The 23,422-nt window shown below is 50.2% G+C and overlaps 1 protein-coding gene across 1 annotated transcript in view; it reads right to left on the bottom strand.

Annotated features, from left to right (window-relative positions):
- Positions 1-23,422, bottom strand: part of RGMB (repulsive guidance molecule BMP co-receptor b) — a 37,065-nt gene that overhangs the window by 6,916 nt on the left and 6,727 nt on the right. Inside the window, exon 2 of the mRNA XM_038765813.1 lies at positions 17,796-18,280. Coding sequence (XP_038621741.1) covers positions 17,796-18,280 — 485 coding nt within the window. The remainder of the gene's footprint in view (positions 1-17,795; positions 18,281-23,422) is intronic.

Here is a 23,422-nt window from a genome sequence, read left to right as displayed (position 1 = left end):
GGCGTGCGGCACAGATGGCGGTAATGAAAGGCGAGGTCAGAGTTTTCGTATAATAACCACCTCCGTTCCCCACAATCACAACAGCAGTTCGCTCGATGCTTAAATGATCATCTCTTCGACAGCCACACAATTTGTCTTTCTAGTTTACCCGACTCTACCCGTACACCAGCCTGGCACTGTCTACAGGGATAGGGAGGGACTCGTCCCGGCTCCGCGGCTTGTCTCCTGGGCGACCTTGGGCAAGAAGCAAGAAGCAGCGTGGCTCAGTGGAAAGAGCCCGGGCTTTGGAGTCAGAGGTCATGGGTTCAAATCCTGGCTCGGCCAATTGCCAGCTGTGTGCCTTTGGGCAAGTCACTTAACTTCTCTGTGCCTCAGTTACCTCATCTGTAAAATGGGGATTAAGACTGTGAGCCCCCCGTGGGACAACCTGATCACCTTGTAACCTCCCCAGTGCTTACAACAGTGCTCTGCACATAGTAAGCGCTTAATAAATGCCATCATTATTATTATTATTATTGTTATTATCAGCTACCCCAGCGCTTGGAACAGTGCCTGGCAACTAGTAAGCACTTAATAAATACCATTAAAAAGAAAAGTGTCAAGCACTGCTCCAAGCGCTAGGGAAGGTGCAGGTTTTATCCAGTCGGACACTGTCTCCGTACCACACGGGGTTCAATTCATTCATTCATTCAATCGTATTGAATGAATGAATGAATGAACCCCATATGGGGGTGGTTTCATCCAACCCCGAAAATCAACTGCATTTCCCTCCCAACCATCTTTAGTGTCAGGATCTTCTGCTGGCCAACCCAAATGACATTATGTCCCAAACCGTCTCCCAGCCCTCCTGGGAAAACAGGATCGGGACTTCACTTCCATGGGCCTCGGTTACCTCATCTGTCAAACGGGGATTAGGACCGCGAGCACCATGTGGGACACGGGCAGTGGGCGACCTGATCGGCTTATATCTACCCCAGCGCTTCGAACGGTGCCCGGCATCTCGTAAGCGCTTAATAAATACCATGAAAAGGAAAAGAAAGAGTGAAAGAGAAAGAGAGAAACCGGGAGAGAAACAGGAAAAGAGAGAGAGAAAAAAAAGAAAAGGAGAAGAGGAAAAGAGAAGGAGAGAAAAGACAAAAAGAAAAGGAGAAAATGAAAAAAAAGTGCCAATGGGGGAGCGGAGGATGCGGGGCTAGGTATGCCCCAGGCCCTGAGGACAACCTTGAAGAAGTCGCAACGGCCATCAGGGGACAGAAAGAACAGATGAGACAACGGGGGACTTGGGGGGAAGATGGGGAAAGGGCAAGGGAGAAGAGAAACCCAGGCGAGAAGCCAGCAGTTATGCTCATATCTTTAAATTATTACACAAGATTTATATGAATGTCTGCCCCGCTAGAGTGTAAACTCGGCGTGGGCAGGGAAGGAGTCTGCCAACTCTGTTGTACTGCACTCTCTCTAGTGCTTTGTAGAGTGCTCTGCATACAGAAGTGCTCAATAAATATTCATTCATTCAATCGCATTTATTGAGCGCTTACTGTGCGCAGAGCACTGGACTAAGCGCTTGGGACGTCCAAGTTGGCAACATCTAGAGACGGTCCCTACCCAACAGCGGACTCACAGTCTAGAAGGGGGAGACAGACAACAAAACATTGGTGGTGGTGATGCTGACATGTTTTGTTTTGTTCTCTGTCTCCCCCTTCTAGACTGTGAGCCCGCTGTCGGGTAGGGACCGTCTCTATATGTTGCCAACTTGTACTTCCCAAGCGCTTAGTACAGTGCTCTGCGCATAGTAATAATAATGATAATGATGGTATTTGTTAAGCGCTTACTTTGTGCAAAGCACTGTTCTAAGCGCTGGGGGATACAGTAAGCGTTCAATAAATACGATTGATTGATTGAAAGAGGCTAGCAAAGGCTTTTGGAAGAAAAACTCATACATCTGTGCGTGTTCTGACCCTTTAAGTTTCAACCACAGGAATAATTATCAATAATAATAACAACAGATATTTGTTAAGCACTTGGTTTGTGCCAAGCACCAGATCAGATACAAGCAGATCAGATAGTCTCAATCCCATGAGAGAACAGGTATTTTTTTAATGATATTTGTTAAGCAGTTACTATGTACCAGGCACTGTACTAAGCACTGGGGGAGATTACAAAATAATCCGGTTGGACACAGTCCATGTCCCACACGGGGCTCACAGTCTTAATCTCCATTTGACAGGTAAGGTAACTCAGGTACAAAGAAGTTAAGTGACTAGCCCAAGGTCACATAGCAGACGAGTGGCGGAGCTGGGGTTAGAGCCCGAGCATTCGATCTCCATTTTGCAGATGACAAGACTGAGGCCGAGAAATTCAGTGACTTGCAGAGCCAGGATTGGAAAGCAGATCTCCCTCCTGGCTGCTAGTCCTGTGATCCACCCACTAGGCCACCCCGCCTGCTTCTCCAAGAAGAATCGGCATCCTCCCATCAAATGAGGAGCTGCATGGCCTAAGTGGATAGAGCCCGGGCCTGGGATTCAGAAGGATCTGGATTCTAATCCCGGCTCCGCCACTTGTCTGCTGTGTGACCTCGGGCAAGTCACTTCACTTTTCTGGGCCTCAGTTCCCTCATCTGGAAAATGGGGATTAAGACCGTGAGCCCCACGTGGGACAGGGACTATAACTTGATTTGAATGTCAGAGGTCATGGGTTCAAATCCCCACCCCGCCAATTGTCAGCTGTGTGACTTTGGGCAAGTCACTTAACTTCTCTGTGCCTCAACTACTTCATCTGTCAAATGGGGATTAAGACTGTGAGCCCCCTGTGGGACAAACTGATCACCTTGTAACCTCCCCAGCGCTTAGAACAGTGCTTTTCACATAGTAAGCACTTAATAAATGCTATTATTATTATTATTATTATTAACAGTGTTTGGCACATAGTAAGCGCTTAAATACTATCATCATCATTATTATCATTAATAATAATTATGATTATAATTAATAAATTATTATAGTGAGACTCACCACTGCTCCTCTGGCTACTGAAGCAGCGTGGCTCAGTGGGAAAGAGCACGGGCTTTGGAGTCAGAGATCACAGGTTCAAATCCCGGCTCCGCCAGTTAGCTGTGTGACTTTGGGCAAGTCACTTAACTTCTCTGGGCCTCAGTTCCCTCATCTGTAAAATGGGGATGAAGACTGTGAGCCCCCCCGTGGGACAACCTGATCATCTTGTAACCTCTCCAGCGCTTAGAACAGTGCTCTGCACATAGTAAGCGCTTAATAAATGCCATTATTATTATTATTACTGGGGAAGACTCAAATAATAATAACAATAATAATAATAATAATAATAATAGTACTTGTTACATACTTTGTGCAAATCACTGTTCTAAGTGCTGGGGTAGATGCAAGTTAAGCAGTTTGGACACAGTCCCTGTCCCACATGGGGCTCACCCTCTTAATCCCCATTTTACAGATGAGGTAACTGAGGCCCAGAGAAGTGAAGTGGCTTGCCCAAGGTCACCCAGCAGATACGTCTCAGGCTCATGCTCTATCCACCGCTTCTCAAATGGGGATTAAAACTGTAAGCCCCATGTGGGACAGGGACTGTGTCCAATATTACCTTATATCTACCCCAGCACTTAGCACAGTGCCCGGCACAAAGTAAGCGCTTAACAAATACCACCAAAAAAAAAAAAACAAAGTAAAATGTGTGTGTGTGTGTGTGTGTGTGTGTGTGTGTGTGCGTGCTCCCAGAGCGGCGTGGAGAGAAAACTGCAGCCCTCCAAACACCAACCGAATGGCCTCTTCCCCCACCCGCCTCTCAGATGAACTAATCCATGCCCTGTCATAACTCAATTTGGCACATTTGCGCTCTGCCGCAGCATGTATTATTGATGCCCGCTATTGCTGTGCATTTAAAACATCAATGCCTTTTGTTAAACCTCCTGCCTGCCCCTTAGACAAACGACGCTGGTTCTGTTCATTCATTTTTAATGTTTCCATCGCTGGGCTCTTCACCACACCCACAAACCCATCAGGAAGAGAGACCCGCGCCAGATACAGATTCCCCCCACCTCATCCTGAAAATAGAACCAAAAAACGTAATGAGGCTGCTCCGGCACGAGAATTCACGTCGCCCTCCTCTCCGTCCCCGCTGAAGCCGCGATGGCACGGCCGGAGGCGAGCTGAACTCTCCCCGGATCTAGAAAGCTCCGTCTCCGAGAGGGTCCGGCCAAATCCTCCTCCCAAGGCGCCGGAGTGCTGAATGTGCAGAATGCGGCACAAACCCTGCGGCAGACGGCACTTAAATCCTGGTGCTTATTGCATCCCGGAAGCCGCGTTTATCAGTGTCCGATCTCCTCTGTGTGGCACTTTAAGTGCGGGAGCCTTGGGCGTGTGCGTGGCCGGACACAGTCTAGTGGCTTCTAGACTGTGAGCCCGCTGTTGGGTAGGGACCGCCTCTATATGTTGCCAACTTGTACTTCCCAAGCGCTTAGAACAGTGCTCTGCACACAGTAAGCGCTCAATAAATACGATTGAATGAATGAACGAATGGCCAACGCACGCGGGCCGCTTCTGAGGCCTGGCCCGCAGGAAGCTACCCAGGAAAAAGGCGCCAAGAAGCCCCAATCTCGGTCTACTTTTTCCTTTTAAATGGTATTTGTTACATCCTTACTATGTGGCAGGCGCTGTACTAAGCGCTGAGGTGGAAACAAGCTAATCAGGCTGGACACAATCCACGTCCACATGGGGCTCTATGGTCTTAAACCCCGTTTTACAGATGAGGCGCTGCTTCTCCGATGCAAGCTAGTCGGGCTGATGTCAATCAATCAATCAATCGTATTTATTGAGCGCTTACTATGTGCAGAGCACTGTACTAAGCGCTTGGGAAGTACAAATTGGCAACACATGATGTCAGGGATCGTGTCTATCAACTGCACTGCCCTCTCCCAAGTGCTCAGTACACTGCTCTGTATGCAGCAGGCACTTAAAAATAATTGATCGATCGATCGATCGGACACTGGGAGGGAGAAGGCGGGTCAGCCGGGGTGGGGGTTCGGCCGCTTATGGGAACGCAGCCCGGCTGAAAGTCGGGAGGCCGAACGCGGTCCGACACCGAAGAAAATCCTTCCCGCTCTCCATCAGGTCAGTGATGTCAATGAGCTGGAATGCCACCGCATCGGAGCCCCGTCCGGGGGCGGGCGGGAAACGAGAACGGGATGGATTGATTCCCTTTGCCTCGGGGCTCTGAAACCCACCACCATCCCACAGCGGGGGCGAAGCCTGGAGCCCCCTCTAAAGCGGGGGGCTGGTGAGGGACCGCTGACAGAGCAAGCCCAAGGTGGGGGTGAGGAGGAAGGGTGGAGCCGAGCCAGGAGGTCCCGTGGGGACCTCTGCAGGGGTAGACGATGATGATGATGATGGCATTTATTAATGATGGCATTTATTAAGCACTTACTATGTGCACTAAGCGCTGGGGACGTTACAGGGTGATCAGGTTGTCCCACAGGGGGCTCACAATCATAATCCCCACTTTACAGATGAGGTAACTGAGGCCCAGAGAAGTGAAATGACTTGCCCAAAGTCACACAGCTGACAACTGGCGGAGCCGGGATTTGAACCCATGAACTCTGACTCCAAAGCCCGTGCTCTTTCCACTGAGCCACACTGCTTCGAGCGCTTACTATGTGCAAAGCACTGTTCTAAGCGCTGGGGAGGTTACAAGGTGATCGGGTTGTCCCACGGTGGGCTCACGGTCTTCATCCCCATTTGACAGATGAGGTAACTGAGGCCCAGAGAAGTTAAGTGACTTGCCCAAAGTCACATAGCTGACAATTGGTGGAGGCGGGAGAGGCCATGTGCTCAGGGCATGGTATCCCTGCCGACCAACAGTAATAATAATAACGATAATAATAATAATAATAATAATAATAATAATGGTATTTGCTAAGTGCTTGTCAAGCACTGTTCTAAGCGCTGGAGGCGATGCAAGTTAATCGGTTGGACACAGTCTCTGTCGCACATAGGGCTCTTCTTAATCCCCATTTAACAGATGAGGGAACTGAGGCCCAGTGAAGCAAACTGACCTGTGCAAGGACACAAAGCAGATGGGTGGTGGCAGAGCTGGGATTAGAACCCAGGTCCTGTTGACTCCCGGGGCCCGGGCTCTAGCAGAGAAGCAGCGTGGCTCAGTGGAAAGAGCCCGGCCTTGGGAGTCAGAGGTCCTGGGTTCTAATTCCAGCTCCGCCACACGTCAGCTGTGTGACCTTGGGCAAGTCACTTCACTTCTCTGAGCCTCAGTTACCTCATCTGTAGAATGGGGATGAAGACTGTGAGCCCCACATGGGACAACCTGATCACCTTGTATCCCCCCCAGCGCTTAGAACAGTGCTTCACACATAGCAAGTGCTTAACAAATGCCATTATTATTATTATTATTATTATCCACTAGGCCTTGTGGTCCCCAGGGCCGTCCTGCCCGCGTCCGAGGCCCTCTGACCCTCGGGACCCCGGGCCAGGTGGGTCCGACAGAGCTGGGCATATCCAATGGCAGGTACCGGGCCGAAGGCGAGCAGGAGGGCTGCATCCAGACACCCAGAGCCCAGGACCAACATGATTCGCCCTCACCCCCACCCGGCGGAGCTTCATTCATTCACTCAATTGTATTTATTGAGCGCTTACTGTGTACAGAGCCCTGTCCCGCCCAGCAGTTCCAGCTTCCCGCTCCTCTTCCTCCTCCCCCTCCCTCATTTCCCCAACACGGATGGGGGCAGGCTGAAAGTCCCCCTACGCCACGTCAAACCACTCCTGTTCCAGCATGAATCCAGCATCAACTGGGTTCTAATCCCGCCCCCGCCACTTGTCTGCTGTGTGACCTTGGGCAAGTCATTTCTCTGGGCCTCATTTCTCAGGCAGAAACTCCTCACCCTGGGCTTCAAGGCTGTCCATCCCCTCGCCCTCTCCTACCTCACCTCCCTTCTCTCCTTCTCCAGCCCAGCCCGCACCCTCCGCTCCTCTGCCGCTAATCTCCTCACCGGGCCTCGTTCTCGCCCGTCCCGCCATCGACCCCCAGCCCACATCATCCCCCGGGCCTGGAATGCCCCCAATCCCTCTGCCCACCCGCCAAGCTAGCTCTCTTCCTCCCTTCAAGGCCCTACTGAGAGCTCACCTCCTCCAGGAGGCCTTCCCAGACTGAGCCTCTTCCTTCCTCTCCCCCTCGACCCCCTCTCCATCCCCTACATCTTACCTCCTTCCCTTCCCCACAGCACCTGTATATATGTTTGTACATATTTATTACTCTATTTATTTATTTTACTTTTACATATCTATTCTATTTATTTTATTTTGTTAGTATGTTTGGTTTTGTTCTCTGTCTCCCCCTTCTAGACTGTGAGCCCACTGTTGGGTAGGGACTGTCTCTATATGTTGCCGACTTGTACTTCCCAAGCGCTTAGTACAGTGCTCTGCACACACTAAGCGCTCAATAAATACGATTGATGATGATGGGCCTCAGTTCCCTCATCTGGAAAGTGGGGCCTGTGAGCCCCACGTGGGACAGGGACTGTGTCCAACCCGATTTGTTTGTATCCTTCCCAGGGATTAGTACAGTGCCTGGCAAATAGTAATAATAATAACGATGGCATTTGTTAAGCGCTTACTATGTGCAGAGCACTGTTCTAAGCGCTGAATAGTAAGAGCTTAATACCATTATTGTTATTATTATTATTAACTGGGACAGAGATTTCAGGCTGCAGACAGTCCTCGCCCCCCTGCCCTGCCCTCTCCCACCTTCCCAGATGCTCAGGGACCAATTGCTCTGGAGCATCTCCAAGAAATTCCAGCTCCACTCGCCCCGCTTCAGGGATTCACAACTCCCTCAGCCCCGAGCTGAGGCAAAAAAAATCAACATTTCTCCCTCTCTGCAACCGAACGGAAGCCCGAAGTTATTGCGGGTGGAAGCGATTCCCCTCACAAATTACGGACCCTCAGAAAGGGCAGGACACAGGGCGCCCAAGAGTGAAAGAGAAACAAATTCCACCTCTCAGTGCTTCCTGACACCCTGGCTTCTTGGCTCCGTGTTTCTTAAAGCAACAAAACCAAATCAATCTGTCAGTGGTATTTATTGAGCGCTTCCCATGTGCGGAGCACTGTACTAAGTGCTTGCGAGAGTATAATGCACTGGAGTATACCGCGACATTATAACGCCTGTAACAATGCTCATCATTGTCTTACTCTACTATTTCCGCTATCTCTAATTTTAATGTCTGTTCGTCCCCAGAGGCTGTAAGCTCCTTGTGCTTAGTACAGTGCTCTGCATACGATAAGCGCTCAATAAATTGTTTTGTTTTGTTGTCTGTCTCCCCCTTCTAGACTGTGAGCCCGCTGTTGGGTAGGGACCGTCTCTATAGGTTGCCAACTTGTTCTTCCCAAGCGCTTAGTACAGTGCTCTGCACACAGTAAGCGCTCAATACGACTGAATGAATGAATGAATAAATACCACTGACTGACTGGTGGGCAGGGATCTATCAATCAATGGTACTTATTATGTGCAGAGCACTATACTAAGACCTCGGGAGAGTACAGACCAACAGAATTAGCAGGCATGTTCCTGGATTGTGTTTTACCAGCCCCGTCCCAAGGGCCGAGGACAGTGCCCTGCACACAGCAAGTGCTCAATAAATAGCCTTGTTTGATTACTTGCCCTGCAGTGCTCTTCCAGACACTGAGAATATAATAATAATAATAATGACGATGGTATTTGTTAAGTACTTACTACGTGCCAAGCACTGTTCTAAGTGCTGGGATAGATACAAGGTGATCAGGTTGTCCCACGTGGGGCTCACAGCCTTAATCCCCAATTTGCAGATGAGGTAACTGAGGCCCAGAGAAGTTAAGTGACTTGCCCAGAGTCACACAGCTGACAAGTGGCGGAGCCAGGAGCAGAACACACGATCTCTGACTCCCAAGACTGAGCCACAATGCTTCTCTACTGTTCTCTTTAGAACAGTGCTCCACAGATATTATCGACTGGCCGATTGACAGGAGACCCCAAACTCCAGAGAACGGGAAGTGGGATTGGAGAAGGGATTTCAATTTCAAGGAGAAGTTCAATTTGTACTTCCCAAGCGCTTAGTACAGTGCTCTGCACATAGTAAGCGCTCAATAAATACGATTGATGATGATGATTTGGTTTTGAGCCCATGTAAGCGACGGCTGGAAGAAGCGCCAATTTCAAACCTTTCCCCTAAAACAAAAAGCCTTTCCCATCTGTATTTCTTCAGACCTACCCGAAGGCTTAACATGCTCGGTTTGGGGAACGGAGAGGGGGAAAACACGCATGTCTTGGGGGAACGGAGAGGGGGAAAACATGCATGTCTTGGGGGAACACTTGTATTTTTCAGGTAAAGGGGTATTAAACTGGCAACACGGCCCGCCCCAAGTCACTCTGTCTGGTTTCTTCGTTGGGCAGTGAACCGAGTGAGGCTCAGACGGGGTCGTTGTCTGCAGAGAGTTTCTTAGCCGGCTCTGGCCTTAGCTCTGTTGTTGAAGGGGAGTGGGTGAGGGACACATGTAGAGTGAAGGGCTGTGGGCAGAAAGAAGCAGCACCCCCTAAACCCCACTGGTCCATGGGCTCCAGATGGGCACCGGTGGGCGGGAAGGGCACGTGGACCACAAACACGGCCAAGGGCCCAGCGAGATCTCTCCGACCACTCTTAGCCGCAGAAACTCTGGCTAACAAGCCCGGGCAAAGGTTCCTACGTCTTCCCGCTTCCTGCCCTGGCGTGGCCTGCGTCCTAATCCCAGCTCCGCCGCCTGACTGCTGGGTGACCTCGGGCAAGCCCCTTCGCCTCTCTATGCCTCAGGTTCCTCATCTGTAAAATGGGGGTTCGATACTTGTTCGCCTTCCCACTTGGGCCGTGAGCCCCCACGTGGGAAAGAGACTGTGTTCGACCCGATTACCTTGTATCTGCGCTCGGCGCAGGTAGATGGTTAGTAAATACCACGATTATTATTATTATTGTCACAGTGGGCCATCTTTGAGCTGGTTTCTCCCATCAGAAGAGGGGAGGAATCGGAGAGCCCCAGTTTGAGGGAAGCCCCCAGACCTAGTCTGTTGCCAGTTGGGTCTTCCCTAGAGGGGCACCAACCAGGCCCTACAACATGTGGCAGAGATGGGTGACGTCCTCACCCTCCACTTCTGAGAGCAGGCAGAAGCTCTCTCTGGCCAGCAGCAGGGAGCTTGGGGCGCAGTGGCCTGCCCAATGCATATGGCACTGCCCTAAGCAGATCTCTAAGGTCTCTGCCCATGCCCACGATGCAGTGGATCGTTAGAGTTAGAAGGAGTTACTGGGAGGTAGAAGGTCGTGGGTTCTAATCTCAGTTCTACTGTGTGACCTTGGGCAAGTCACTGAACTCCTCTGTGCCTCCTCACCTCGTCTGTAAAAAATGGGGATTAAGAGTGTGAACCCAATGTGGGATGGGGACTGGGTCCAACCCGATTAACTAGTACCCACCCCCGCTCAGAACAGTGCTTGGCGCACAGTAAGCGCTTAACAGGTACCATAATTATTGTTAATTATTGTGGACCCCTGGGAAGAGCAATGCCAGGCGGTCAGTGTCCCAGAGAGGGATAGCAACAAGACTCTGGCAAAGAGATCAATGAAAGCAATGGGATTGTAGCCATAAACAAACTTGTTTTGTTTCGTTTTGTTGTCTGTCTCCCCCCTTCAAGACTGTGAACCCAGTGTTGGGTAGGGATTGTCTCTATCTGTTGCCAAATTATACTTTCCAAGCGCTTAGTACAGTGCTCTGCACATAGTAAGCACTCAATAAATATGACTGAATAAATGAATGAATGAAGAAACACAAGTGGGTAGGGCTGAACTACAATGGCACCCGGAGGCGGCAGCATGTGTGTGTATGTGCACACATTCAATCGTATTTATTGAGCGCTTACTGTGTGCAGAGCACTGCACTAAGCGCTTGGGAAGCACAAGTTGGAAACATAGAGAGACGGTCCCTACCCAACAGTGGGCTCACAGTCTAGAAGGTGGGCTCACAGTCTAGAAGATGCGCCAGGGGTGGAGGGAGCAAGCTGTAACAACTGGTGTGTCAACCCAGAATGCAGGGGTCTTCCCTGCCAGCCTGGCACCCCCGTAGCACTCCTCTGGTACCCTCTGCTCTAGCCCCCAAACAGGACGGGTCCCACTGCAGTTCACGGGGAGCTGGCTTAGGGCCCGGCTCCTCCACCGAAGCCCGTGGGGGCGGGAGGAACGGAGCCATTCCACACCATCCGTACCCAAGGCCACGTATGCTCCATCATTCCGGGGAAGTTACACCTGGCACACACCTGGCAGAATGGCATGCTAGATAACTGGGGACTGAGGGGGAGAGGGCGAGAAGGAGGGGAGAGGGCAAGCTGGGGGGAGAGCGGGAAGGGGAGTGCGAAGGGGGGGGTGAAAGCAGGAAGGAGAGAAGGAGGGAAGGAAGGAAGAGAAAGTGGGAAGGAAAGAAAGTGGGAAGGAGAGAGTGAGGGAAGGAGAGAAAGCAGCGAGGAGAGAAAGAGGGAATGAGAGAGGGAAGGAGAGAAAATGGAAAGGAGAGAGTGAGGGAAGAAAGGAGAGAAAGCGGGAAGGAGAGAGGGAAGGAGAGAAAATGGAAAGGAGAGAGTGAGGGAAGAAAGGAGAAACAGCGGGAAGGAGAGAGTGAGGGAAGGAGAGAAAGTGGGAAGGAGAGAGTGAGGAAAGGAGAGAAAGCAGCGAGGAAAGAGGGAATGAGAAGGAAGGAGAAAAAATGGAAAGGAGTGAGGGAAGAAAGGAGAGAAAGTGGGAAGGAGAGAGGGAAGGAGAGAAAATGGAAAGGAGAGAGTGAGGGAAGGTGAGAGTGAGGGAAGGCGAGAAAGTGGGGAGGAGAGAGTGAGGGGAAGAGAGAGTGAGGGGAAGAGAGAGTGAGGGGAAGAGAGAGTTAGGGGAAGAGAGAGTTAGGGGAAGAGAGAGTGAGGAGAGGAGAGAGTGAGGAGAGGAGTGAGGGAAGGAGAGAGTGGGGGAGGAGAGAGTGAGGGGAGGAGAGAGTGAGGGGAGGAGAGAGTGAGGGGAGGAGAGAGTGAGGGGAGGAGAGAGTGAGGGAAGGAGAGAGTGAGGGAAGGAGAGAGTGAGGGAGGAGAGAGTGAGGGAAAGAGAGAGTGAGGGAGGAAAGAGTGAGGGAGGAGAGAGTGAGGGAGGAGACAGTGAGGAAGGAGAGAGTGAGGGGGACAGCAGGAAGGAGAGAAAGCGGGAAGGAGAGGAAAGACTGGGAGGGGGAGAGAGTGGGAAGAAGAGAGGCAGGAGGGGAGAGAGTAAGGAGGACAGCAGAAAGGAGAGGAAAGAGGAGAGAGAAGGGAGGGGAAGGAAGAGAGCACATGTAAGAATAGGCAAAGAAACCAGATGAATCGATTTCAGGCAGTCCGGGCTGATTTACGAGGCGAGCTGAAAAAGGAGGCAGCCGTCTGCGTGTACACGGCCTAGCTAAACATTTAGAGTGGGAACTGCCTACAGGACCCCTGAGGGGAATCTGTTTGGGGGCTGGGCCCCTCCCACACAGATCCGTTTCCCACAGTGCTCGCGGATAGAAGCTTTCTGGAAGCCGCGAATACACTCCAATACCAGGTTCTTCACTCCAGTCACTAATCCATCGTGTTTACTGAGCGCTTACTGTGTGCAGAGCACTGTACTACGCGCTTGGGAGAGTATAACAGAGTTGGCAGACACGATCCCCGCCCACCAGGCGCTCAGACTTTAGGACTCCACCTCCAGAGACGCAGAAAATGCGACTCCTAAACAAGTCGGATTCTGGTTAAGTGTCCAAGGGGGCCCCACGCCAAAGAAGCGGTTCTATATTTCCATCCCGTACGATACAGTAAAATCCAGAGTCCTCCGCAGAATCTGTGGCTTTCTATCGGGTTTGGAACCACATGTCTCAGGAGACACCGGCCCAAGGAGACCACGATCGGTCCCCAATCACTTCGGGAAATGGCCGAAGGGACGCTGCTTGGGAGACGGTTGGGAAATCACCCTCAACCGTCTCCTCCCCTCCGCCCCAATCAGCAAACTCCACCTTTCCCTTTGAACGGCTCTTCGACTGCCACGAAGCTAGCTGAACCCCGGTTCTTCCAGAATGTTCTTCAAGTCTGGAAAATTTTTCCCGCCCAGAAACAGGGTCGACTTTGAGGGCTGCTGCCGGTGGGATCTTTGTCTAGGCCTTCCAGACCACCTGAGCTTTGGAGTTGGAAGGCGGCAGAGGCAAGCACTGTTCTTTGTTCCCGGCCAAGTTTACGACACTAATTACAGACCCAGGTGGTCAAGGAGAAAGTTGGCAAGGGGAGGGCTCCTGTTTTTCTCCAGTCCTCTCTTTACACTAACGCCTGCCTTCCTTTGTTCTCTGCCTGCTCGGAGTCAGCACTTACAAACACATGCATGTTCAACTCGGCAATTTCATCCTGATATTCATCCCCTACCTGCTATGTCCCTGCCCTTTCTCTGTTTCCACTGTTTGTAAAAAAAAAAATGCCTCTTTCCCCTTACTCCCAGTCATTAGATTCAAAGCAGAGGATCCTGCTATCTTCTTCCAAGCCCAGGACACTAAGTATTCAATAAATACCAATTAAAATTACCTCCCCGAGGGAGCAGAACAAAGGATGATTTGGGATTTGGCTTCAGAAGACCCACCTGGCCTGTTGTTCTGACTTTATGGCACCTCCTAGGAGATTCGCCAATATCAATGGTGTTTTTTGAGCGTTTACGCTGTGCAGAGCACTGTACTAAGCATTTGGGAGAGTACATTACAACAGAGCTAGAATTCACTAGGGAAGATTCTGGGCACCATTGAGGAAGGGAAAAGCTTAGTTCTCTAGTTCAGCGGCTACCCTGCGGCAGCAGATCTCATCCAAGTGTGGCCACCTGACAGCCCACCTTGAAGAAATATCGCTATACCGAATCTCCTAATAATAATAACAATGTATCTGTTAAGCATTTCCTTTGTTCCAATACTGTACTACGCACTGTACTTTCCAGGGAAAGGAGAAGCAGTGTGGCCTAATGGAAGGAACACAGGCCTAGAAGCCAGAGGACCTGGGTTCTAATCCCGGCCCCACCACCTGCCTGCTGAGGGCTTTGGGCAAGTCACTCAACTTCTTTGTGCGTCAGTTACCTCATCTTTAAAATGGGGCTTAAGGCGCTGTACCCTATGTGGGACAGGGACTGTGTCCAGTCAAATTTGTTTGTATCACCCCAGCTCTTAGTACAGTTCCTGGCACATAATAATAAGCACTTAAACATCATTATCATTACGTGGTTGGGGTGGATACAAGCAAATAAAGTGGAACGTAGCCCCTATCCCACAGGGAGCTCACCTTCTACAGAGGAGGGTGAACGGGAACCCCCCATTTTATACATGAGGAAACAGAGGCACAGAGAAGTGAAGTGACTTGCCCAAGGTCCCACCGCAGGAATATGGTGGAGTCAGGATTAATACCCAAGTCCTCAGGCTCCCGGATGAGTGCTCTTTTCATTAGGCCATGCTGTTCCTCCTTTCCCCGGAATCCCCGCGTTTCTGTTTCAACTCAATCGTATTTATTGAGTGCTTGCTATGTGCCAAGCACTGTATTAAGCGCTTGGGAGAGGATATTATAACAATAAACAGACACATTCCCTGCCCGCACTGACCTTCTTACCTCCTTCCCTTCCCCACAGCACCTGTATATATGTATATATGTTTGTACATATTTATTACTCTGTTTATCTTACTTGTACATATCTATTCTATTTATTTTATTTTGTTAGTATGTTTGGTTTTGTTCTCTGTCTCCCCCTTCTAGACTGTGAGCCCGCTGTTGGGTAGGGACTGTCTCTATGTGTTGCCGACTTGTACTTCCCAAGCGCTTAGTACAGTGCTCTGCACACAGTAAGTGCTCAATAAATACGATTGATTAAACTCTTTCCTGAGGGATCGTGGCCTTTAGGTCCCTCCGATCACATGCCTAAGGAATTTTCCAATGCCACTGTGGAGGTTTTCCTTGAAGTACTTCCTTCCCCGTTAGACTCCAACCAACTCCATTTCTCACCGCCCTCCATACCAATCAATCAATCAATCAATCATATTTATTGAGCGCTTACTATGTGCAGAGCACTGTACTAAGCGCTTGGGAAGTACAAATTGGCATCACATAGAGACAGTCCCTACCCAACAGTGGGCTCACAGTCTAAAAGGGGGAGACAGAGAACAGAACCAAATATACCAACAAAATAAAATAAGTAGGATAGAAATGTACAAGTAAAATAAATAAATAAATAAATAAATAAATAAATAAATAAATACCAAGACTTCGGCCAGAGCCAAACAACCCTCCACTGCCCAAGCCACTTCCAGTCTGATGGCTCCCACGGACCGCCAGTCTCCGCACCCCATCCCTCCTCCGGACCAGGCTGCCCTACTGCCCCCAAACTGCCCCCTTCCCCACCTCCGACCTCAAGACCAGACACACCCACCCCTGGAGGCTGGATCATTCCCAACACACATTCCTTCTGACCCTCTCCAAACCCAGCCCAAACTCTACCCTCAACCCTGTTCAGAAGAGTTTCTGGTCCACGATTCACAGAAACCCTCAAACCATTTTTCTGCCCTTCCTTCCATTCCTCCGTCTCTTCCACCTCATCGATGATTGAGCAAGCACTGTGTGCCGAGCACTGTACTAAGCGCTTGGGAGAGTACAATAGGACAGAGTTGGTCGACACATTCCCTGCCCATAAGGAGCTTATAGGGTATAGGGACTAAAGGCAGAGACAGGTGAGGCCACACATGGCTTCTCAGAAAGAACTGAGACTCTCAAGCTCCAGGTCGAAGCCGAGATCCTGTCTGTTTTTCCAGAGACAGCCAACAGCCTGGCCTAGTGGAAATACCATCGGCCTGGGACTGGGTTCTCCTCCTAGCTCCCCCACTTGCCCGTTGTGTGAGACCTTGGGCAAGTCACTGAACTTCTCTCGGTCTGTAAAATACAGACTAAGTAACTATTTTCCCTCCCCCATTAGCCTGTGATCCCTACAGAGACTGTCTCCTTCTCCAGCGCTGGGCGCATAGTAAGTGCATAAATGCTTCAATTATCATTATTCAATCAGCCTTATCAAGCGCTTACTGTGTGCAGACCACTGTACTACGGAGAAGCAGTGTGGCTCAGTGGAAAGAGCGTGGGTTTTGGAGTCAGAGGCCATGGGTTCAAATCCCGGCTCCGCCAACTGTCAGCTGTGTGACTTGGGGCAAGTCACTTAGCTTCTCTGTGCCTCAGTCAACTCATCTGTAAAACGGGGATTAAAACTGTGAGCCCCCCGTGGGACAACCTGATCACCCTGTAACCTCCCCAGTGCTTAGAACAGTGCTTAGCACATAGTAAGCGCTTAAAAATACCATCATCATTATTATTATTACTAAGGACTTGGGAGTGTCTAAGTGCTTAAGAGTATATACTATAACAGACATATTCCTTCCCCACAGCGTGATTTCTTATTATCACCCTCACCTCCATTGGTGCCACCTTCCCTCTCCAGTCCAACCAGGTTAGGTCACTGTCACCACCCCCCTTTTTCACACAGCAGGAAGCTTCCCTGACCAACCTCACCCTCTAACCTCCAAGCGGGACAAACCGAGCAATCCGTCGCCCCCTCAAATCTCACAATACATGGTATAAAAAGTCCAGATCAACTTTCTGCTTCCCCTCACCCCGCCCTCAAGTTCTAAGCGCTACCTCCCTAATGACCCGTACGACTGAACACACAGAGCCCTTGCAGGACGGGGACATCGTCCCATCTGCTGCTATTCTATCTACCCCAGTGTTTAGCCCACAGTAACCGCTTAACGGACACCGCAATCATCGTGGGCGTTCAGGACGCACTTGTGGATAACGAAGGTATTTTTGTGGCTGGGTCAAGGAAGGTTGAATTCAGTCGATTTATTGAGCGCTTACTATGTGCAGAGCACTACATTACGCGCTTGGGAAAGTATAACTGAGTAATATAACAGACATATTCCCCGTCCACAAGGAGCTTACGGTCTAGAGGGGGGAGCTTGAAATCTAGAGGATGAGCTTACAGTGGATGACAGATTCACAGAGGGGTTGCTAGAGGGGAATTAAGGACTGGCAAACCTCACCCGGCTCCTCTAATTGCTCTTTGATGGCAAAGTTGGAAAGAGGATGTTGAGTTGGCCCAGAACGCCACTGGTTCGACACCCAAATTGAGGTATCTCTGATGGAAATACCACTTCCCCACTGGCTCTGCCCGGCTCCTCGGAAAGGACCAGTTTTGGGTGTTCCCTTTCCACACCCGTCCACCTCGACCCGGTCGGCCACCTTAAGTGGACCCCGGCCTGCTCCAACGAAACGCTCGCCCCGCCCGTTTCCCTCCCGGCCCGGACGGCCTCCCCTTCCACCTCTCCCTCTCAGCCCGGCCCTTCCAAGCAGCGTGGCCTGGTGGATAGAGCTCGGGCCCGGGAGCCCGAAAGACCTGGGTTCTAATCCCGGCTCCGCCCCTCGTCTGCTGTAAGTCCTGGGGCAAGGCTTTTCGCTTCTCTGTGCCTCGGTTAACCCCATCTGTAAAATGGGGATGAAGACGGCGAGCCCCACGTGGGCTCACGTGCGTCCGACGTGATCAGCTTGTACCCACCCCGGCGCTTGGCACAGAATAAGCGCTTAACGAGTACCGCAATTATTATTCTTCCAGCCCTCCACCCCAGGACGAGCTCCGGGGCGGCGGAGGGCCCGCCGAAGGGAGGGGCCCGCCTTACCTTATTGGTGGCGGTGGCGCTCGAGCCGGGCACCACTGGCACGTTGGTCACCTGGACCGACAGGTAGTTGTTATCGATCAGGGGCCAGGCCCCCTCCACCTTGCAGGTCTGGAAGTGGTCCTTGAAAGTCCTGAGGTGAGGATCCCCGAACAGGCCGCAGAAGAGGTGAGCCGGGGGCCCCGGCTCTGAGTCCCCGGGGTAGCTGCAGGGCTCGTTGGGGAGGTCGGGGTGGGTGGAGGACGTGGGCCCGTCCTTGGAGCAGTTGCGCTGGCTCATGAGGTCGCTGATGCCCAGCACGGCCGAGTGGTAGACCAGGTTCCCCCGGCAGGCTTTGGAGGTCCGCTGCGTGCAGCCCGCGTAGGCCCGCAGGGCCTTGCAGAACTCCGAGTCGAAGCCATCGGCGGCGGGGTTGAGGTGGGAGGTCAGGGTAACGAAGTCCGTGGTGCAGCGCTGGATGCGGCACTGGGCCGGCTGTTGGCAGGCGCCTGGCCGGGGAACGGAACGGGACACGTTTGAAACAAGAAGGGACCACGCGGGGGACACGCAGCGCGGCCGCTCGACTCATCCCGGCTCCGCCCTCGTCCTCCGTTTCCTCACCCATACAATAATAATAATAATAATGATGGTATTTGTTAAGCACTTACTATGTGCAAAGCACTGTTCTAAGCGCTGGGGAGGTTACAAGGTGATCAGGTTGTCCCACGGGGGGCTCACAGTTTTAATCCCCGTTTTACAGATGAGGTGACTGAGACACAGAGAAGTTAAGTGACTCGCCCAAAGTCACACAGCTGACAGGTGACGGAGCCGGGATTCAAACCCATGACCTCTGACTCCAAAGCCCGTGCTCTTTCCACTGAGCCATACTGCTCCCAAGTGCTTAGTACAGTGCTCTGCACACAGTAAGCACTCAATAAATACGATTAAATGAATGAATGAATGAATAGGGGGTTCAATGGGGATTCAATACCTGTTCTCCCTCCTCTCTAGACTGTGAACCTGGGTGGGTAATAATGATATAATAATATGATGGCATTTACTAAGTGCTCACTATGTGCAAAGCACTGTTCTAAGCACTAGGGAGGATACAAGGTGATCAGGTTGTCCCACATGGGGCTCACAGACTTAAGCCCCATTTTACAGATGAGGTAACTGAGGCCCAGAGAAGTGAAGTGACTTGCCCGAAGTCACACAGCTGACAAGTGGCGGAGCCGGGATTTGAACCCATGACCTCTGACTCCAAAGCCCGGGCTCTTTCCCCTGAGCCACGCTGCTTCTAAACCCACTGCTTGCTAAACCCAGCGCTTTATCAACAAACCAATGATTATTATTATTGTCACAGGAGGGAACATTCTTTGAGACACCACTCTTGGTGACACATGTGTGAGCAAAACGCCTTCTGGGGGAGAAACTCGTGGGACACTCAGGAAGATGCCCATGGGTTGACCTCCCATTTGAACGTCAACCAACCCTGAGAAAAAAATACAGCGGACGTAAACTCGCTGCCAAGGAGAACGAAGCCATCCGTACAACGGGCCACCACTGCGGATTTCTTCGACGCCGCAGTTTCACCACCAACTCAGAGAAGAGAACTCTGCTTTTATCCGAGCTCAGTGGCCTAAACCATGCCCCTTCAGAAGGAAGCCGATGGAGAGGAGATTAGAGTTCGGTTCTTTGTGGAAATTCAGTTCACAGGCCTTAAGCAAGGCCCCTAGCTGAAGACAGCCACCTAGGTGTTTTTTTTTTTTTAAAGTTTTCCACCGACTCCACCACAGCTGTTTAAAGCTTAAAATTGATTAACTGCTGAATCCAAGCTATTCAACAGCTTTATACAACTTTGGGGAGAGGGGTTCCAAGAAAACGCAGGTGGTACGAGTATATTTACGTTCCACTTCATGTACGCACAAGCAGACACGCTCATTCTTGCGCATAAGCTTGACACACACACACACTCGCTCTGCTTCACGTGTAAAACATAATCCTTTGGCTCTGCAGAGTTCAGCTTTAGAACGACTCGGCTTCTCCCCGCCAACCCCCAATTTTCCCTCCAAGCTCCGGAGCCAGAGAGGGGCAGAATCCATGCAGTCCCCACGGTGCAAGGGAAACCTAATGTCTTAGTTTTCTTCTCCGCCCCGTTTTGCCAGCCGAAATCACCGGCTGGAGCCTGTCAAGAGAGGAATCGGGGAGTCTAAAGCACCAAGAGATAAAATGGCTGAAACTGGACTCATTGCCACAGATAAACTCAATCGGTTCCCAAAATCGTTTTCAGACACGAGGTTCCCGACGCAAGCCGATCTGCGACCAGAGAAGGAAACGGGGTCCTCGAGAGTCTGGAGAGACTGGGCCCAGAATTTTTTTTTTCAAGTGGTAACCGTTCAGCCTTTACTCTGTGACACGAACTGTTCTAACTGCTGGGGTGGATACAAGCTAATCAGGTTGGAAACGGCCCACGTCCAACATGAGGCTCGCAATCTTAATCATTTTACTGCTGACCTCTCCTAAGCGCTTAGTACAGCGCTCCTGCATGCAGTAAGAGCTCAGTAAATACCGACTGAATGAATGAGTTGAGGTAACAGGCCCAGAGAAGTGAAGTGACTTTCATTCAATCATTCACTCATATTTACTGAGCGCTTACTGTGTGCAGAGCGCTGTACTAAGCGCTTTGGAAGTACAAACAGGCAACATATAGAGACGGTCCCTACCCAACAACGGGCTCACAGTCTAGAAGGGGGAGACAGACAACAAAACAAGTAGACAGGTGTTAATACCATGAGAATAAATAGAATTATTTGTAGAAGCAGCGTGGCTCAGTGGAAGAGCATGGGCTTTGGAGTCAGAGGTAATGGGTTCAAATCCTGGCTCCGCCACATGTCTGCTGTGTGACCTTGGGCAAGTCACTTAACTTCTCCGAGCCTCAGTTACCTCATCTGTAAAATGGGGATTACTACTGTAAGCCCCACGTGGGACAACCTGATCCCCTTGTATCCCCCCCCAGCGCTTAGAACAGTGCTTTGCACACAGTATGCGCTTAACAAATGCCACCATCATCATCATCAATTATAGCTATATACACATCATTAATGAGCACTTGCTGTGTGCAGAGCACTGTACTAAGCGCTTGGAAAGTACAATTCAGCAATAAAGAGAGACAATCCCTGCCCACAAAAGGCCCACAGTCTAGAAGGGGGGAGACATCATCATCATCATCATCATCATCATCAATCGTATTTATTGAGCGCTTACTATGTGCAGAGCACTGTACTAAGCGCTTGGGAAGTACAAATTGGCAACACATAGAGACAGTCCCTACCCAACAGTGGGCTCACAGTCTAAAAGAGGGAGACAGAGAACAAAACCAAACATACCAACAAAATAAAATAAATAGGATAGATATGTACAAGTAAAATAAATAAATAAATAAATAGAGTAATAAATATGTACAACCATATATACGGGTGCTGTGGGGAAGGGAAGGAGGCAAGATGGGGGGATGGAGAGGGGGACGACGGGGAGAGGAAGGAAGGGGCTCAGTCTGGGAAGGCCTCCTGGAGGAGGTGAGCTCTCAACATCAAAACAAGTAAACAGGCATCAATAGCATCAATATAAACATAATTTTATATATATAGACATCAAAACAAGTAAACAGGCATTAATAAAAATAAATAGACTTGCCAAAGGTCACACAGCAGACTAGTATAACCTCTAGACTGTGTGCAGGGAATGTGTCTACCAATTCTTTTACACGGTCCACTCCCAAGTGTTCAGTACAGTGCTCTGCACGCAGTAAGTGCTCAATACAACTGATTGAAGTTTGAACCCAGGTCCTTCCAACTCCCAGGCCCAAGCTCTACCCACTAGACCACACTGCTTCTCAATCAATCAATCAATCATATTTATTGAGCGCTTACTTTGTGCAGAGCACTGTACTAAGCACTTGGGAAGTATAAGTTGGCAACGTATAGAGACAGTCCCTACCCAACAGTGGGCTCACATTCTAGAAATTTGAAAGCATATGGTCCTCACACTGACAATGGTATTTCATTCCTTCATTCATTCAATCATATGTATTGAGCGCTTACTGTGTGCAGAGCACTGGACTAAGCACTTGGGAAGTACAAGTTGGCAACATATAGAGACGGCCCCTACCCAACAGTGGGCTCACAGGCTAGAAGGGGGAAACAGAGAACAAAACAAAGCATATTAAGAAAATAAATAGAATAAATATGTACAAATAAAATAAATAGAGTAATAAATACGTACAAACATATATACATGTGCTGTGGGGAGGGGAAGGAGGTAAGGTGGGGGGGATGGGGATGGGGAGGAGGGGGAGAGGAAGGAGAGGAAGGGCAGAAATCATTTGGGAGTGTATAAAACAACAGAGTAACTAGATCCGATCCCTGCCCACAAGGGACTTATAATCCAATCCATTAAAAACACTAAAGTGTTAAATAGCTCATATTTTGATGGAGAAAATTTCCAAAGGACAAAAGCCTGAGGGCACCTAACCTATTAAATTTCAGGAAGAAGTGAAAATAAAACCAATTGAGACCCTGATATCAGTAAGTCTCGGTGAGACTCCGGCAGAACTGATCATTCAGCCAATCGCACAGAACTCCACATAATTGTCCCCCAAACACAGTCCCCCCAGATCGAGGCACTTTCTTCCTCAGCTGATATAAGCAAGTCTCGGTGAGACTACGGCAGAACTGATCATTCAGCCCATCACACAAAACACCACATAGCTGTCCCCCAAATACAGTCCCTCCAAATCTAGGCATTTTCTTCCTCAGCTCAAAGGTGACAGAATTGGCAGCATTTCTCATCTAAAGAGCTCCAATCATTTTTCAAACTCTCTTACCAGGATTCTGAGCAAGTCTGCATAATGGACAAAAACCGAGGACCAGAAAGACAGCCTGGCTTGCCTTGAGTAGGTTATACCAAGTGCTGGGGGGTGGGGGCCGGTGTCTACAGATCTGGGTTCCAATCCGGCTCTGGCCCTTTCCTGCTGTGTGACCTTGGGCAAGTCACTTTAACTTCTCTGTGCCTTGGCTTCCTTATCTGTAAAAGGGGGATTCAATTCTTGTTCTTCTTACTTCAACTGTGAACCCCTTGTGGGACAGGGCCTTGTCCAAACTGATCATCTTGTGCCTACCCCAGTGTTTACCGTTAGCACTCGGCACACAGCAACTGCTTGACAAGTACCACATTATTATTATTCCTATTACTGTCATTATTATACCTTCCCGGTATAAGGATGCCCATCAGGACACCCTTCTTTTCTGGAAGGAGGGTGGGAGAATGAAGGGGGGAGGGGGCTGCTGCCACCATGGTTAGTTCTGGGTTTAAGGGAGCTCAGGATTCATTTTCCAAATCAGACGCCCAACAAGGAGACAGCAGGGAAACGGTGATAATTCGGGTAATGAACAGATTTTGGACTCCAAATGACAGCACGAGAACTTTCCACTAAACTCGCTGTGCCTATTTGTTCTTTTTATGGTCAATAAAATTCAACCGAGCATCCATTTACTTGTAATTACTTCCAATCCCCATAAAATATCCAGAGGAAGAGGAGGATGGAGCAGCGAATGCAGTGGTCAGAGGGGACCAGGAGAGGGAGGCTCCAGTTA

The sequence above is a fragment of the Tachyglossus aculeatus genome, chromosome 23 (assembly GCF_015852505.1).
Source record: "Tachyglossus aculeatus isolate mTacAcu1 chromosome 23, mTacAcu1.pri, whole genome shotgun sequence".
NCBI lineage: Eukaryota > Metazoa > Chordata > Mammalia > Monotremata > Tachyglossidae > Tachyglossus > Tachyglossus aculeatus.
This window is presented reverse-complemented; position numbering and strand designations above follow the sequence as displayed.